General features: G+C 45.8%; 1 protein-coding gene across 1 annotated transcript; it reads right to left on the minus strand.

The window, feature by feature from the left end:
- Nucleotides 1-983: 983 nt before the first annotated feature.
- On the minus strand, nucleotides 984-16,648 carry LOC109779600 (zinc finger A20 and AN1 domain-containing stress-associated protein 7-like). The gene is made up of 2 exons (XM_020338240.2): nucleotides 16,579-16,648; nucleotides 984-1,480 (listed from the first exon to the last, which is right to left on the minus strand). The coding sequence occupies exons 1-2, from the start codon at nucleotides 16,646-16,648 to the stop codon at nucleotides 984-986; spliced, it is 567 nt and encodes a 188-aa protein (XP_020193829.2).
- Between the last annotated feature and the right edge of the window lie 660 nt (nucleotides 16,649-17,308).

Below are 17,308 nucleotides of genomic sequence, written 5' to 3' on the forward strand. Positions count from 1 at the left end.
CCAAACTAACATTTATAGTTTCCCAGACCAAGAAATTACAAATGGATGCTGATAAGTTCCAAACGTTCAGGATTTGACTATGACAAATCAAACATTTTTATGATAATTTATATTTATTGAGCACGGCAAATTTAGTTGGTAAGCATGACAAGTCTGTCTTTATTTTGCTCACTAACTAAACTTCTTGTCATAAAAAACATTCAATTTGCTATGGTCAAAAAACTGATGTTCGGATTTTATCATTTCCGTTACAAATAACATACCATCGACCCATCAACTCCTCGAGTACCAACGAACTGCCAGAATCGAGTAGCGATTTTATGGGGTTTATTCAGATTCTGGTCATTATCTTGTCCGCAACCACGACAGGGTTGTGCTTGGCCTGAGCTGCAGCACCGCCCGGAACCGTTGCCCCGCCTGGTTGAGCCATCGACGGCGGATGGGCCCTCATCCTATGCCGCCGACACCAGACGACGCACACGTCAAGTACACCCGTGCGGATCTCCACCGCAACCGCATCCTGGAGCCGTGGTGGAGAACGGCCCCGCCGTTGCCATCATCCCCCACCCGGGCTTTGCCCGGCGGAGCTCCGGCGGCAGCGGCTTGAAGCCCTAAATCGGATCGGGAGCAGATCGGGAGAGGGGATCAAGGCAAAGTCCAATCTTCATTCCGACGTAATAATTGGACTGTTGTCTGTCCAACACATGCAATAGAATAGATTGACCATTTTACATTTCTCTGTTGTCACATTTGGTACCAAAATACAGTAATTATATTCAGTTTATACATACAAGTCCAGCCTATGATCTTAATCCTCTTATTAATCAATTCGACGAATCAAGCACAGTTGTTCACAGTACAATCTGCAATGTCCGATCCAAAAAGGCCTAGAAAATCCTAAGATCGATCGTATATATCCTCGAGGACGCCACGAACCAACTGCTTGATCGGTTCGCCGTTGATCTGGTGGTTTCTTGTGGGCTTCAGATCCTTCGGGTGATCTTGTCCGCAACCACGACTGGGTTGTGCTTGGCGATTTGCTCCTGGCCGGCGGTCTTGTAGTCGAATCCGCAGTCGTGCTTCTCCGAGTAGCGGTGGACACTGCAGAAGGTGCCCTCGCAGCGGCATCGGAACCCCAGCAGCCCCACCTTCTTGCGGCACGTCGCGCACCGGTTCGCCGCCACGGCCGGCTGCTTCACGGACGTCACGGAGGAGTCAACTGCGGCGGCGGTGGAGGAGGCGGCCGCACCATCAGAGGACGGGACGGCGACGATCATCCTGGCCTTCTTCACCGGAGGCCCGGTCGAGGTGGCCACGGTGTTAGCGGTGCCGATGGTGACGTGGTCCAGGTAGCACTTGGAGCACATGTTGCCGGTGGCTGCGGCGCCGAAGAAGCCGCAGCCGTTGGCGCACATGCCGGCCGTCTCCTCCTTGTCGGGGCACTTGCGCTTCTGCGTCGTCGCCGATGCGTCCATCGCCGCTACGTATGTAGTCCGCGAACACTCCCGCCGATCTGTATTGGGGCGCCGGGACGTGCGTGATCTCGGTGTGATCGAGCGGTCGAGGTTACGGAGGGGGCGGGGCTGTTTGGTTGCGTTTGATGGGCTGGGTTGTGCCTCGAAGACGGACGCGCGTCATTCAGACAGGGTAGCAACCAAACAGCCTCCTAGTAGGAGTGGCATCCGCATCTGTGCCCAAGACGACCAACGAACACGTCCGGCTTACGGTGTCACCACTGCTAAACGGAAACCGAGCGTCTGTTACACGCAAGAGCAAGGCAAAGACGAGTTAGCGGCGGCCGTTCGACCTCGCTACCCATCTACGGACACACTTTTTCAACCCCACCGGAACATACGGTCCAGTCAGTGCCGATCATAAAACCATGACTTAGCCGTTCTTTTTAAACCGCCCGCAGATGTCCGCAGACGTTTGGGACCTGCACCCTTCAAACCCAACCTACATTTGGAATGGATATAAGGAGGCTCGGACACGCCCGAGTGCATCTGCCATGTCGGACCGCCCCACTTGATCTCGCATAAATACTCACATGGACGAATCCTAGACGACAGTCAAACCCCTTGCTGGCTTGCTCCACTCCACTTCTCTTTGTTTCCTCTCCCCATCGAGTCCCCTTTCAAGCCATGTCGAACGACGGCAGCAGATCAACTTCCAGCGGCGGATCTGGTGTCGACGATGGCCGGGAGTTGTTGTTGCGTACGCGGAGCCGGACGATGTGGAGGAGCTCATCGTGCGCATCGCCCTGCACCACTCGCGGCTTGACCTGGGAGGTGTTGGGGAACGTAGTAATTTCAAAAAATTTCCTACGCACACGCAAGATCATGGTGATGCATAGCAACGAGAGGGGAGAGTGTTGTCCACGTACCCTCGTAGACCGACAGCGGAAGCGTTATCACAACGCGGCTGATGTAGTCGTACGTCTTCACGATCCGACCGATCAAGTACCGAACGTACGGCACCTCCGAGTTCTACACACGTTCAGCTCGATGACGTCCCTCGAACTCCGATCCAGCCGAGTGTTGAGGGAGAGTTTCGTCAGCACGACGGCGTGGTGACGATGATGATATTCCACCGACGCAGGGCATCGCCTAAGCTCCGCAACGGTATTATCGAGGTGTAATATGGTGGAGGGGGGCACCGCACACGGCTAAGAGATCTTAAGGATCAATTGTTGTGTCTCTGGGGTGCCCCCCTGCCCCCGTATATAAAGGAGCAAGGGAGGAGGAGGCCGGCCCTAGGAGGGGGCGCATCAAGTGTGGAGTCCTACTAGGACTCCCTAGTCCTAGTAGGATTCCACCTCCCTTATGGAATAGGAAAAGAGGAAGGGAAAAAGAGAAGGAAGGAAGGGGGCGCCCCCCTTCCCTAGTCCAATTCGGACCAGACCAAGGGGAGGGGTGCGGCCACCCTTGAGGCCCTTTTCCTTCTTTCCCGTATGGCCCAATAAGGCCCAATACGTATTCCCGTAACTCTCCGGTACTCCGAAAAATACCCAAATCACTCGGAACCTTTCCGAAGTCCGAATATAGTCGTCCAATAAATCGATCTTTACGTCTTGACCATTTCGAGACTCCTCGTCATATCCCCGATCTCATCCGGGACTCCGAACTCCTTAGGTACATCAAAACTCAATAAAACTGTCATCGTAACGTTAAGCGTGCGGACCCTACGGGTTCGAGAACTATGTAGACATGACCGAGACACCTCTCCGGTCAATAACCAATAGCGGGACCTGGATGCCCATATTGGCTCCCACATATTCTACGAAGATCTTTATCGGTCAGACCGCATAACAACATACGTTGTTCCCTTTGTCACTGGTATGTTACTTGCCCGAGATTTGATCGTCGGTATCTCGATACCTAGTTCAATCTCGTTACCGGCAAGTCTCTTTACTCGTTCCGTAATACATCATCCCGCAACTAACTCATTAGTCACAATGCTTGCAAGGCTTATAGTGATGTGCATTACCGAGTGGGCCCAGAGAAACCTCTCCGACAATCGGAGTGACAAATCCTAATCTCGAAATACGCCAACCCAACAAGTACCTTTGGAGACACCTGTAGAGAACCTTTATAATCACCCATTTACGTTGTGACGTTTGGTAGCACACAAAGTGTTCCTCCGGTAAACGGGAGTTGCATAATCTCATAGTCATAGGAACATGTATAAGTCATGAAGAAAGCAATAGCAACATACTAAACGATCGGGTGCTAAGCTAACGGAATGGGTCAAGTCAATCATGTCATTCTCCTAATGAGGTGATCTCGTTAATCAAATGACAACTCATTTCTATGGCTAGGAAACATAACCATCTTTGATTAACGAGCTAGTCAAGTAGAGGCATACTAGTGACACTCTGTTTGTCTATGTATTCACACATGTATTATGTTTCCGGTTAATACAATTCTAGCATGAATAACAAACATTTATCATGATATAAGGAAATATATAATACTTTATTATTGCCTCTAGGGCATATTTCCTTCAGTCTCCCACTTGCACTAGAGTCAATAATCTAGTTCACATCGCCATGTGATTTAACATCAATAATTCACATCACCATGTGATTAACACCCATAGTTCATATCTCTATGTGACCAACACTCAAAGGGTTTACTAGAGTCAATAATCTTGTTCACATCGCTATGTGATTAACACCCAAAGAGTACTAAGGTGTGATCATGTTTTGATTGTGAGATAATTTTAGTCAACGGGTCTGTCACATTCAGATCCGTAAGTATTTTGCAAATTTCTATGTCTACAATGCTCTGCACGGAGCTACTCTAGCTAATTGCTCCCACTTTCAACATGTATCTAGACCGAGACTTAGAGTCATCTAGATTTAGTTTCAAAACTTGCATCGACGTAACCCTTTACGACGAACCTTTTGTCACTTCCATAATCGAGAAACATATCCTTATTCCACTAAGGATAATTTTGACCGCTGTCCAATGGTCTACTCCTAGATCACTATTGTACTCCCTTGCCAAAATCAGTGTAGGGTATACAATAGATCTGGTACACAGCATGGCATAATTTATAGAACCTATGGCCAAGGCATAGGGAATGACTTTCATTCTCTTTCTATCTTTTGCCGTGGTCGGGCTTTGAGTCTTTACTCAATTTCACACCTTGTAACACAGGCAAGAACTCTTTCTTTGACTGTTCTATTTTGAACTATTTCAAAATCTTGTTAAGGTATGTACTCATTGAAAAACTTATCAAGCGTCTTCATCTATCTCTATAGATCTTGATGCTCAATATGTAAGCAGCTTCACCGAGGTCTTTCTTTGAAAAACTCATTTCAAAACACTCCTTTATGCTTTACAGAATAATTCTACATTATTTCCGATCAACAATATGTCATTCACATATACTTATCAGAAATGTTGTAGTGCTCCCACTCACTTTCTTGTAAATACAGGCTTCACCGCAAGTCTGTATAAAACTATATCCTTTGATCAACTTATCAAAGTGTATGTTCCAACTCCGAGATGCTTGCACCAGTCCATAGATGGATCGCTGGAGCTTGCATATTTTGTTAGCACTTTTAGGATTGACAAAACCTCCTGGTTGCATCATATACAACTCTTCTTTAATAAATCCATTAAGGAATGCAGTTTTGTTTATCCATTTGCCATATTTCATAACATGCGGCAATTGCTAACATGATTCAGACAGATTTAAGCATAGATACGAGTGAGAAACTCTCATCGTAGTCAACACCTTGAACTTGTCGAAAACCTTTTTGCGATAATTCTAGCTTTGTAGATAGTAACACTACTATCACTGTCTTCCTCTTGAAGATCCATTTAATCTCAATGGCTCGCCGATCATTGGGCAAGTCAATCAAAGTCCACACTTTGTTCTCATACATGGATCTCATCTCAGATTTCATGGCCTCAAGCCATTTTGCGGAATCTGGGCTCACCATCGCTTCTTCATAGTTCGTAGGTTCGTCATGGTCTAGTAACATAACCTCTAGAACAGGATTACCGTACCACTCTGGTGCGGATCTTACTCTGGTTTACCTACGAGGTTTGGTAGTAACTTGATCTGAAGTTACATGATCATCATCATTAACTTCCTCACTAATTGGTGTAGGAGTCACACGAACAGATTTCTGTGATGAACTACTTTCCAATAAGGAAGCAGGTACAGTTACCTCATCAAGTTCTACTTTCCTCCCACTCACTTCTTTCGAGAGAAACTCCTTCTCTAGAAAGGATCCATACTAAGCAACGAATGTCTTGCCTTCGGATCTGTGATAGAAGGTGTACCCAACTGTCTCCTTTGGGTATCCTATGAAGACACATTTCTCCGATTTGGGTTTGAGCTTATCAGGATGAAACTTTTTCACATAAGCATCGTAACCCCAAAATTTTAAGAAACGACAACTTTGGTTTCTTGCTAAACCTCAGTTCATAAGGCGTCGTCTCAACGGATTTTGATGGTGCCCTATTTAACGTGAATGCAGCTGTCTCTAATGCATAACCCCAAAACGATAGTGGTAGATCGGTAAGATACATCATATATCGCACCATATCTAATAAAGTACGATTACGACGTTCGGACACACCATTACACCATGGTGTTCCCGGTGGCGTGAGTAGTGAAACTATTTCATATTGTTTTAACTGAAGGCCAAACTCGTAACTCAAATACTCTTCTCTACGATCAGATCATAGAAGCTTTATTTTCTTGTCACGATGATTTTCCACTTCACTCTGAAATTCTTTGAACTTTTCAAATGTTTCAGACTTATGTTTCATTAAGTAGATATACCCATATCTGCTCAAATAATCTGTGAAGGTCAGAAACTAATGATACCTGCTACGAGCCTCAATATTCATCGGACCACATACATCTGTATGTATGATTTCCAACAAATCTGTTGCTCTCTCCATAGTTCCGGAGAACGGCGTTTTAGTCATCTTGCCCATGAGGCACGGTTCGCAAGCATCAAGTGATTCCAAAATCCCATCTGTATGGAGTTTCTTCATGCGCTTTACACCAATATGACCTAAAGGGCAGTGCCACAAATAAGTTGCACTATCATTATTAACTTTGCATCTTTTGGCTTCAATATTATGAATATGTGTATCACTACGATCGAGATCCAACAAACCATTTTCGTTGGTGTGTATGACCATAGAAGGTTTTATTCATGTAAACAGAACAACAATTGTTCTCTAACTTAAATGAATAACCGTATTGCAATAAACATGATCAAATCATATTCATGCTCAACGCAAACACCAAATAACACTTATTTAGTTTCAACACTAATCCCGAAAGTACAGGGAGTGTGCGATGATGATCATATCAATATTGGAACTACTTCCAACACACATCGTCACCTCGCCTTTTACTAGTCTCTGTTTATTCTGCAACTCCCGTTTTCGAGTTACTACTCTTTAGCAACTGAACCAGTATCAATTACCGAGGGGTTGCTATAAACACTAGTAAAGTACACATCAATAATCTGTATATCAAATATACCTTTGTTCACTTTTACTAGTCTCTGTTTATTCTGCAACTCCCGTTTCGAGTTACTACTCTTAGCAACTGAACCAGTATCAATTACCGAGGGGTTGCTATAAACACTAGTAAGTACACATCAATAATCTGTATATCAAATATACCTTTGTTCACTTTGCCATCCTTCTTAACCACCAAATAGTTGGGGTAGTTCCGCTTCCAGTGACCAGTCCCTTTGCAGTAGAAGCACTTAGTCTCAGGCTTAGGTACAGACTTGGGCTTCTTCACTTGAGTAGCAACTTGCTTGCCATTCTTTTTGAAGTTCCCCTTCTATCCCTTTGCCCTTTTCTTGAAACTAGTGGTCTCGTCAACCATCAACACTTGAAGTGGTCTTGTCAACCATCAACACTTGATGTTTTTTTTATTTCTACCTTCGTCGATTTCAGCATCACGAAGAGCTCGGGAATTACTTTCGTCATCCCTTGCATACTATAGTTCATCACGAAGTTCTACTAACTTGGTGATGGTGACTAGAGAATTCTGTCAATCACTATTTTATCTGGAAGTTTAACTCCCACTTGATTCAAGCGATTGTAGTACCCAGACAATCTGAGCACATGCTCACTAGTTGAGCGATTCTCCTCCATCTTTTAGCTATAGAACTTGTTGGAGACTTCATATCTCTCAACTCGGGTATTTGCTTAAAAAATTAACTTCAACTCCTGGAACATCTTATATGGTCCATGACGTTCAAAACGTCTTTGAAGTCCCGATTCTAAGCCGTTAAGCACGGTATTATCGAGGTGTAATATGGTGGAGGGGGGCACCGCACACGGCTAAGAGATCTTAAGGATCAATTGTTGTGTCTCTGGGGTGCCCCCCTGCCCCCGTATATAAAGGAGCAAGGGAGGAGGAGGCCGGCCCTAGGAGGGGGCGCATCAAGTGTGGAGTCCTACTAGGACTCCCTAGTCCTAGTAGGATTCCACCTCCCTTATGGAATAGGAAAAGAGGAAGGAAGGGGGCGCCCCCCTTCCCTAGTCCAATTCGGACCAGACCAAGGGGAGGGGTGCGGCCACCCTTGAGGCCCTTTTCCTTCTTTCCCGTATGGCCCAATAAGGCCCAATACGTATTCCCGTAACTCTCCGGTACTCCGAAAAATACCCAAATCACTCGGAACCTTTCCGAAGTCCGAATATAGTCGTCCAATAAATCGATCTTTACGTCTCGACCATTTCGAGACTCCTCGTCATATCCCCGATCTCATCCGGGACTCCGAACTCCTTAGGTACATCAAAACTCAATAAAACTGTCATCGTAACGTTAAGCGTGCGGACCCTACGGGTTCGAGAACTATGTAGACATGACCGAGACACCTCTCCGGTCAATAACCAATAGCGGGACCTGGATGCCCATATTGGCTCCCACATATTCTACGAAGATCTTTATCGGTCAGACCGCATAACAACATACGTTGTTCCCTTTGTCACTGGTATGTTACTTGCCCGAGATTTGATCGTCGGTATCTCGATACCTAGTTCAATCTCGTTACCGGCAAGTCTCTTTACTCGTTCCGTAATACATCATCCCGCAGCTAACTCATTAGTCACAATGCTTGCAAGGCTTATAGTGATGTGCATTACCGAGTGGGCCCAGAGAAACCTCTCCGACAATCGGAGTGACAAATCCTAATCTCGAAATACGCCAACCCAACAAGTACCTTTGGAGACACCTGTAGAGCACCTTTATAATCACCCATTTACGTTGTGACGTTTGGTAGCACACAAAGTGTTCCTCCGGTAAACGGGAGTTGCATAATCTCATAGTCATAGGAACATGTATAAGTCATGAAGAAAGCAATAGCAACATACTAAACGATCGGGTGCTAAGCTAACGAAATGGGTCAAGTCAATCACGTCATTCTCCTAATGAGGTGATCCCGTTAATCAAATGACAACTCATGTCTATGGCTAGGAAACATAACCATCTTTGATTAACGAGCTAGTCAAGTAGAGGCATACTAGTGACACTCTGTTTGTCTATGTATTCACACATGTATTATGTTTCCGGTTAATACAATTCTAGCATGAATAGTAAACATTTATCATGATATAAGGAAATAAATAATAACTTTATTATTGCCTCTAGGGCATATTTCCTTCAATAACTGATCGTCCTTATGGATGCAAACCTATATGATGTAAATGGGTATTCAAGAAGAAGCTTAGGCCTGATGGTACTATTAAAAAGTACAAGGCTCGGCTCGTGGCTAAGGGTTATACCCAAAAGGAAGGTGGAGACTTCTTTGATACTTACTCACCTGTGGCTCAACTGACCACTATTCGAGTTCTACTTTCACTAGCTGCCTCGCATGGTCTTCTCGTTCATCAAATGGATGTTAAGACTGCTTTCCTAAATGGAGAGTTGGACGAGGAAATTTATATGGAACAACCAGCTGGGTTTGTACTAGATGGTCAGGAAGGAAAAGTGTGCAAGCTGCTGAAGTCTTTGTATGGACTCAAGCAAGCACCCAAACAGTGGCATGAGAAGTTTGAAAGAACTTTAACAGCTGCAGGCTTTGTTGTAAACGAAGCTGACAAATGTGTGTATTATCGCCATGGTGGGGGCGAGGGAGTTATCCTTTGCTTGTATGTTGATGACATACTGATTTTCAGAACAAATCTGAATGTTATTAAGGAGGTCAAGAATTTCCTATCTCGCTGTTTTGAGATGAAGGATTTAGGAGTGGCTGATGTCATTCTGAACATCAAGTTGTTGAGAGACGATGATGGTGGGATTACATTGCTTCAATCTCACTATGTGGAAAAGATCTTGAGTCGCTTTGGCTATAGTGACTGCAAGCCCTCTCCAACACCATATGATGCTAGCGTGCTGCTTTGAAAGAATTGAAGAATTACTAGAGATCAATTGAAATATTCTTAGATTATTGGCTCACTTATGTACTTAGCCAGTGCTACAAGACCTGACATCTCTTTTGCTGTTAGCAAACTGAGTCGGTTTGTCTCAAAACCAGGAGATGTGCATTGGAAAGCTCTAGAGAGAGTTTTGCGTTATTTGAAAGGCACTGCGAATTATGAAATTCACTACACCGGGCACCCAAAGGTGCTTGAAGGGTATAGTGACTCAAACTGGATCTCAGATACTGATGAGATAAAGGCCACGAGCGAATATGTATTCACTCATGGAGGTGGCGCTGTTTCTTGGAAGTCTTGCAAGCAGACCATCTTAACGAGGTCAACAATGGAAGCAGAACTCACAGCACTAGATACAGCTACGGTCAAAGCAGATTGGCTTCGTCGGCTCTTGAATGACTTGTCGGTTATTGAGAAACCTGTATCGGGTGTCCTTATGAACTGCGACAATCAAACTATGATCACGAAAGTGAGCAGCTCAAAGGATAACATGAAGTCATCAAGACACGTTCAGAGAAGGTTAAAGTCTGTCAGAAAAATGAGAAACTCCGGAGTTATTGCATTGGATTATATCCAAACGTCTAAAAATCTGGCAGATCCTTTTACTAAGGGTCTATCACGTAATGTGATAGATAATGCATCGAGGGAGATGGGTATGAGACCCACAATATGAGTTGTTCACAGTGGTAACCTATTCTTTGTGATCGGAGATCCCGTGAGTTAAATATGGAAGACAAGCTGTTGGTCAACTGAGAGGAGAGTATCCTTACTATTAACAATACCACTCCATGAAGATGCAATACTCTCCTAAAACTGCATGGCAGGTTGATGTATATCTTAATGTGTTCTAAGTGGCTCATTTAAGCAGAGATGTTGTCCTGCAGAACATCTTTTGAAGAACACACCTATATGAGTCTCATTGTCAAACGTCGCAATTTATGAGAGTAGGGTTCTCTCTAGTAAACTCATGAAAGGTCTCGGAGTATGACGCATAAGCTCCACCTGCGGGGAAGACCCACGGTAGCCACGTATCGGTTAAGGCTTTATGTGAAGCTAGATTCACAGAAAACTTGCAGTACAAGGCCCAAGTCCACTGTTCAAGTAGCTTACTAGTGTAGCATAAAGTTCTAGGTGGAAATTCAACTTAACAGTCTCCACTGCAGTACGGTATATAAAACAGTGTTTTGGAACCAAAGGCAAATTTCGGTGTGCCTCTGGGATCTCGTGGGGGATTGCTGGAATTTAGTCTATTTTGGGCAGCCCAATAACTATTTCAGAAATTCCTAATAAATCCTAGAGGCCCACTTAGCCCATTTGTGCAAGGCAAGGGATACTACTAAAGTTTAGTCCTATTGCTAGTTTAGTGGGAGTTGGACCTCCTTATAAGGGAGGTTCTTTTCCCACTTGTATGAGCATGAGAACAAGAGGGATATCCACGCGCGCTCCTCCTCCGCCGTCCGCGTCGCCTTGCCTCGCCTCGCCACGCCACGACGCACCGCGGGAATGTGCCGAGCCGATATCTAAATTTTTGCCACGCACTACGAATGCTGCACCCTTCGGCTGCTGCCTGTTCGTTTCATCTCCCGCGTTCCCTTCAGCTCCCGGCGCAGCCTCTCGCCTCCTTCTCTTGCGCCTATAAAAGGGATGTCGCTCCTCTCAGAGAAACGCACCAGAACTTCTCCTTCCTCTCGCCACCGGTTCCAATCTCTGTGCTGCTGCTGTCTTCCTCATCCCGGCTTACGGCGTGCACCGCGAGTCGGGACAGTAGGCCTCCGAAGCCGCACCTTTTTGAGTCCTGTACGGGAGAAGGGTGATAAGGTTTTTAGGGAGCGCTCCGCGCGACTACTGACTTCTTCATCACGGACTCCGACGACTTCTTCCCCAACGTCGACAACCTCATCAACGACATGGCTGGAGAGGATGTCGACCCCAAGTCCAGTGCTTCTGCTGCTGTTGTCCCGTACGTGTTCTTCCTCTTTCTATTAGAGGTTCTGCTACAGTTTCTTGTTTTAGTATTTTCCCTAGATATGATAGACTCTGCTTCATATATGAAACTTGTCCTACTGTCTGCTCTAGATAAACTTGGTTACAGTTCCTATATGCAGATGTTATTTACCTTCTTTCTGTCAGATCGCATGACTAGTTTTGTCACTGTTATATTAGTCATGCTTTATCTAATATTTCTGTTAATAAAATCATTTGATAAATTGCTCATATTTCCAACATGTACGACGCCGCGGAAGCCGTCGCCGGGAGCAAGGCGGCCACGGCGACGACGGCGGCCATGGCGGCGAGCGTGACCTTAGGAGAGGCCATTACTGTAGGCGACGGGGAGGCGTGCACAAGTACGGTGGTTCGATCGGTATGTTGGAGGTTGTGTTGTGTGTGTTTGTTTATCGGCTTCGTGGTGCGCGTGTACATATAGCCGGTGACTTTGGCTGGTTTGGAACAGGACAAGCCGTTCACGATGTGATCGATGCAGAATTAAAGCACGTACGTACAGCCAACGATGCGCAACTGGCCGCGCAAGCTGGGCTCTCGGTGGCAAGGAAGGAGTGGGCAGGGGAATTCCTGTGTTTTCTACGGTCGGACGAGATAACATTGGTTTCGTCCTCCTTTTCAGAAACATGGGCCAAACTTTAGCCACATTTTATTGATTAAGAAGAAGGTTTAGAATTACAACTCTGGCCGGACAGCGCAAATACATGTAAGGAATTACCCCCGCAGCATGATTAACCTTAAGTGTTTGGCCGCGGCAATGCCCCAAAGTGACGCCTCGTGCTTGACGATGGCGAGTATCGTCGTTGGCAAGGTGTAGATGTTTCGAAAGACCCGAACATTTCTCTCGTTTCAGATATCTCAAGACGTGAGAATCACCAAGGATGCAACAACCTTCCTTTGTTGGGTGTTGATGTGGATCACAGCGGACCACCATTGAGTCAGACTTTGGAAGTTTGGCCAATCATCGAAGGACATGTCATGGATGCCAAGCCAATCTCTGACCATAGCCCAGATGCGCTCAGAGTACAGAGTTTGTTTTTGGGTTCCCCGAAGCCCCGAATGGATTGGATCGTTTCTGCGGTCATCTCCGGAACTCTTTTGCAAAGCTGGCATTGACCACAGTTATGACATCCCCCTTGTTGCAAGCGGTCAATGGTCCAAATATTGTTTTGCAGGATTAGCCAGCCAAATAATTTTATATTCGGCGGCGCCGAATTGCTCCAGACCGCCGCCTTCAAGGTTGAGGGAAGGGGGGGGTGGGGGTCCTCGAATTGCTTTTTATTTGCAGTGCCAGGCGAGTAAGTTCTAGAAGGGCTCACATGCGAGGTTATAGAATCAGGCACGCCCTGGCTTAGGTGCACCTGGAGGAGAAGATCCCAAAAGGAACAGAATTTTAGCAGGTGATTAGCATTAAGGCCGGCCCGGAAGAAGTATCAACCTTGGTAAGCCACTCGTCGGGCCTTATTGATAAAGCCACTCTTGATCTTTGAGAACTCAAATATTGAGGGGCTATATCCTTTGGCTTTGCACCATCGAGCCATGGGCCATGCCAAACTTGGTTTTCATCCCATCCTCAACATTAATGGTGATGCATTTGTACAAAAAGTCCATGTCCTCGGCGTCGCACGGAGTTCCCATGCCAACCCAAGCCCTCGAGGGGTCTGTCCACTCTAACCATGGCCACCGCAGCCGAAGCACTCTCGGAATATTTTTGATGTTGAGGATTCCACATCCCCCAGGAGCAGTCGGCTGGCAAACGATGTCCCATCTCACCTTACCCTTCCCTCCCAAGACCTTGTTTGTTTCCATCGAAAGAAAGGATCGCTCAAGCTTGGTAATGGTTTTTGTCATACCCTTCGGAAGGATGAGAGGGGTGAGGTGGCAAATAGCTTTAGTAGTGATGGGCGATTTTGACCAAAGTGCAGTTGTCGACGAAGGTGAAAAAAAAATCCAATGCCCCCATCTACTTACTAGAAATCTTGTCGATTAGGAATCGGAAGTGGACCCCTCGCAATCTATGGACAGTGAACGGTAGCCCAATGTATTGCATAAGGAAGCTCGTGATCATTGCCAGGAATCCCTCCATCATGTCCGATATATTTTTTCCATCACAGTAGTGTAGGATTAGTTACTTATCTATGGAGTGGATACATCACACTAAAACGATCATGTACAAGTATTTGTCGAGGCAGATAGTTCACACCTGCTAAGAGGCTATTCTATGTATTAGTTAAACTACAGGAAACGTGAAAAGATCCAGACTTTATTTCAAATTGCATACAAAATGGCCTATGGGACAAAAATACGTCCTTGTGGACTGAACACTCAATGCCATATATGGTTTCCCAAAATGGTTCTTGCACCTTCAAAGATACTGATCACCTCTTCTTTGACTCTCCGAAAGCAATGCGGATTTGGCACCACCTGGACATCATGCCGCCTTCCTGCTTGCAAGACCTATTGAGCAGATAAACACCGTCAAACATCAATGATTCCATTAGGCCAGAGTTTCTCCTTTCTATACTTTGTAAGATTTAGGATTTGAGAAATTCTACCGTTTTCAATGAGTCGATGCATATTGTTCACCGCTGCTAAGGGACTATTCAATTTGTATGTTTCTTTAAAAAAAGAAGGAAATGAATAAAATCATGTAAGAAACATAATTTGAAATAAAACATTTCTGCTCACCTAAAGAAAAAGAAAAACATGTAGTTTTTACTTGAAGTTGGATAAAAATATAGTCTGGGGGGGGGGTATGGTTTCTAGTTTGTGAATAGAACACCGTCCCAGTGCCACATGTGGTTTTCAAAAGCAGTTCATGCACCTCCCAAGATATCGGTCGCTTGTACCTCAACTGTCCGAAAGCAATGCGGATTCAGCTCCAATTTGACATCACGCCGCCCTCCCGCTACCAAGACCCATTGAGCAGATCAACACCATCAAACATCAGTAACTCCATTTGGCATGAGGTCATCCTTTCTATACTATGGAAATTTAGGACCCCGACCACCCAAGTACGGTCACCATTAGAAAAGTTTGTTCAAACTTTTACTTATGGGTGCATCAGTTTAAAGAAATGAACAATAAGGTTGTCGCCCTCTCAGAGACTATGTCTCTTCACACATTTGTTGAATAGGAAAAATAAAAAGATGTAGACTTTATTTCAAATTACATACAAAATAGCCTATTCAGGGGGGGGGGGGGTTTCTAGTCCTTGTGAACTGAACACCAAATGCCTTATTTATGCTATTTAGTACTGGTATTTACTTTTTAGCAATAATTTTATGCCCGTGAAACGTTTTTACCTAGTTTTTCTTGTCATCGTGACACTTTTTTGTAAGTTTTTTTGTCCTTGACACATTTTTTATGGAGTTGTTCTACATAATTTTACGCAATCGCTTAGAAATTGACAGAATTTGGTGAAATTTCATAGGCTTTGATATAATAACCAAATGATGAAATGAACATGCATTTGAGTTGCCCACCTGCAGCTCGGCTGTCAGTCAATCTAATGATGGGGGCATGCTCCCTTCTTGGAGATATGGTAATGATTTCAAGGAGGGCATGCATTTGAGATAAATGAGGCAAGATTTCCTATTGAAGTAAAAGTTATCACAAGGTCATAACTAGAAGTTATGGACTACTCCCTCCGTTCCAAAATAGATGACTCAACTTTGTACTAACTTTAGTACAAAGTTGAGTCATCTATTTTGGAACGGAGGGAGTATATTGCTGCAGATATGAGCAACAACAAATGACTAAACTTCTTAGGAGTAGGAAGTGTAATATAACTTATTTATCTTTGGTATCTACTGTAGTTAACAAAAAAGCGTTTAGGGAGTATTTTTTACAAGTTTGCCATGAAAAATACTAGTTAATTACAAATATAATCTTTCAAAGCATATATTCGGTAAGCGGCTAATAAGATAAAACATAGGTCGTATAGATAGTTTCGGGTACGTGCGCGCCAAGTTATTCTAGGGTAAAAGCGCGTCAACTTATTTCTAGGGTGTGTGCGCGCCTTGTAACCGTCCAATATACAAGCCCTTGTGTTAAATAAAATTTCTCGTAATTTCTAGGGTCAGTTTATTGGTTGATTGTTCCAGGAGTTCCTTTGTTAAATAAAATTTCTCGTAATCTCCCGCAAAAAAATGTACCTTGCAGCTGCCCCATGTATAACTCGTACCCATAAGAACTATTTGAAAGTGATACAAGAGAGGTTGCATCCATATATAACTGAAACATAATGTTTTCACATGGATTTGGACTCGGACGATAATTAAGGAAAGCTAGCTAAGATCGATACAACAACTTAACAACATGAATTCGAGATGATCTCTTTCCTAAAGTTGAAATGGTAGTCAGACCGAGAAAGAGACAGGTACCACTACATGAAATTATCCCACAAAACAACATGAAACATACCCTTAAAAAAACATGAAACATGAAATCGTTTCCTAAATTGGCTTGCGATCGATACCATCTGGCATGGGGAAAAATTATATGAGACCAGGTCTCATAGTTAGCAGGTGAGACCCATCTGGCATGCAGTTGACATGCAGTATCCCCGGCGAGAGGATTGCACACGCTAGCTATGGGTTTCGGGCGGGGCGGACGCCGTCCCTCTTGGCGATGAGAAGGCACGGACCGAGCTCAGGCGGCCACCGGAACGCCCAGACCTTGACGCCGTCGCCCGCCTTCAGTCCGCAGAACTCCATGAAGCGCCTGTACCTCCAACCGTTGATCACGGTGCAGCCGCTGCAGTGGAACTTGTTGAGCTTCAGCTGGTCAGACACGCCATGACCCCGGCCGCTGCTCACGTAGACGGACAACGGCACCCCCGTGTACGTCGTCGGCCTGGCTCTTTCCCCGGGGATCCTCGTCCTCTTTGCCTACCGCTCGGTATTGTTGAAGCCGCACGCCGCGATCTCGACGGGGTTGAGGAAGGCGCGGAGGCGGGCGTCTGCGCTGGCCGGGAGGCAGAAGCGGGCCTGTCCGGAGTTCATGTCGGACTGGCTCAAAACCTTCTCGCCGATGTAGGTCAGCAGTAGATCCCGGGGGAGGTGGTGGCTCTCCTCTAGCTCGTCGCGCACCCACGCCCGCACCGTGTCCGCGGAATTCAGGGCCGGGTCAGGCGCGGCGGCGACGGCCCTCCTCCGCGACTGGCGTGCGCCGCGGCCTGCCCAGGGTAACAGCGGGATCCCGCGGCCGGGCTGCACCTGCTGCAGGGGGAGGTGGAAGTGGAACAGCGCCAGCGCGGTGGAGCCGGCGCTGCCGACCGGGACGATCTGCCCGGCCCCGACGTGCTCGTCTTGCGGCTCGTCATCCGGCGTCGCCAAAACCGCGAGCTCCCCCACCGCGGGCGGCGCGTCGTCCCC

The sequence above is a fragment of the Aegilops tauschii genome, chromosome 5 (genome assembly GCF_002575655.3).
Source record: "Aegilops tauschii subsp. strangulata cultivar AL8/78 chromosome 5, Aet v6.0, whole genome shotgun sequence".
NCBI lineage: Eukaryota > Viridiplantae > Streptophyta > Magnoliopsida > Poales > Poaceae > Aegilops > Aegilops tauschii.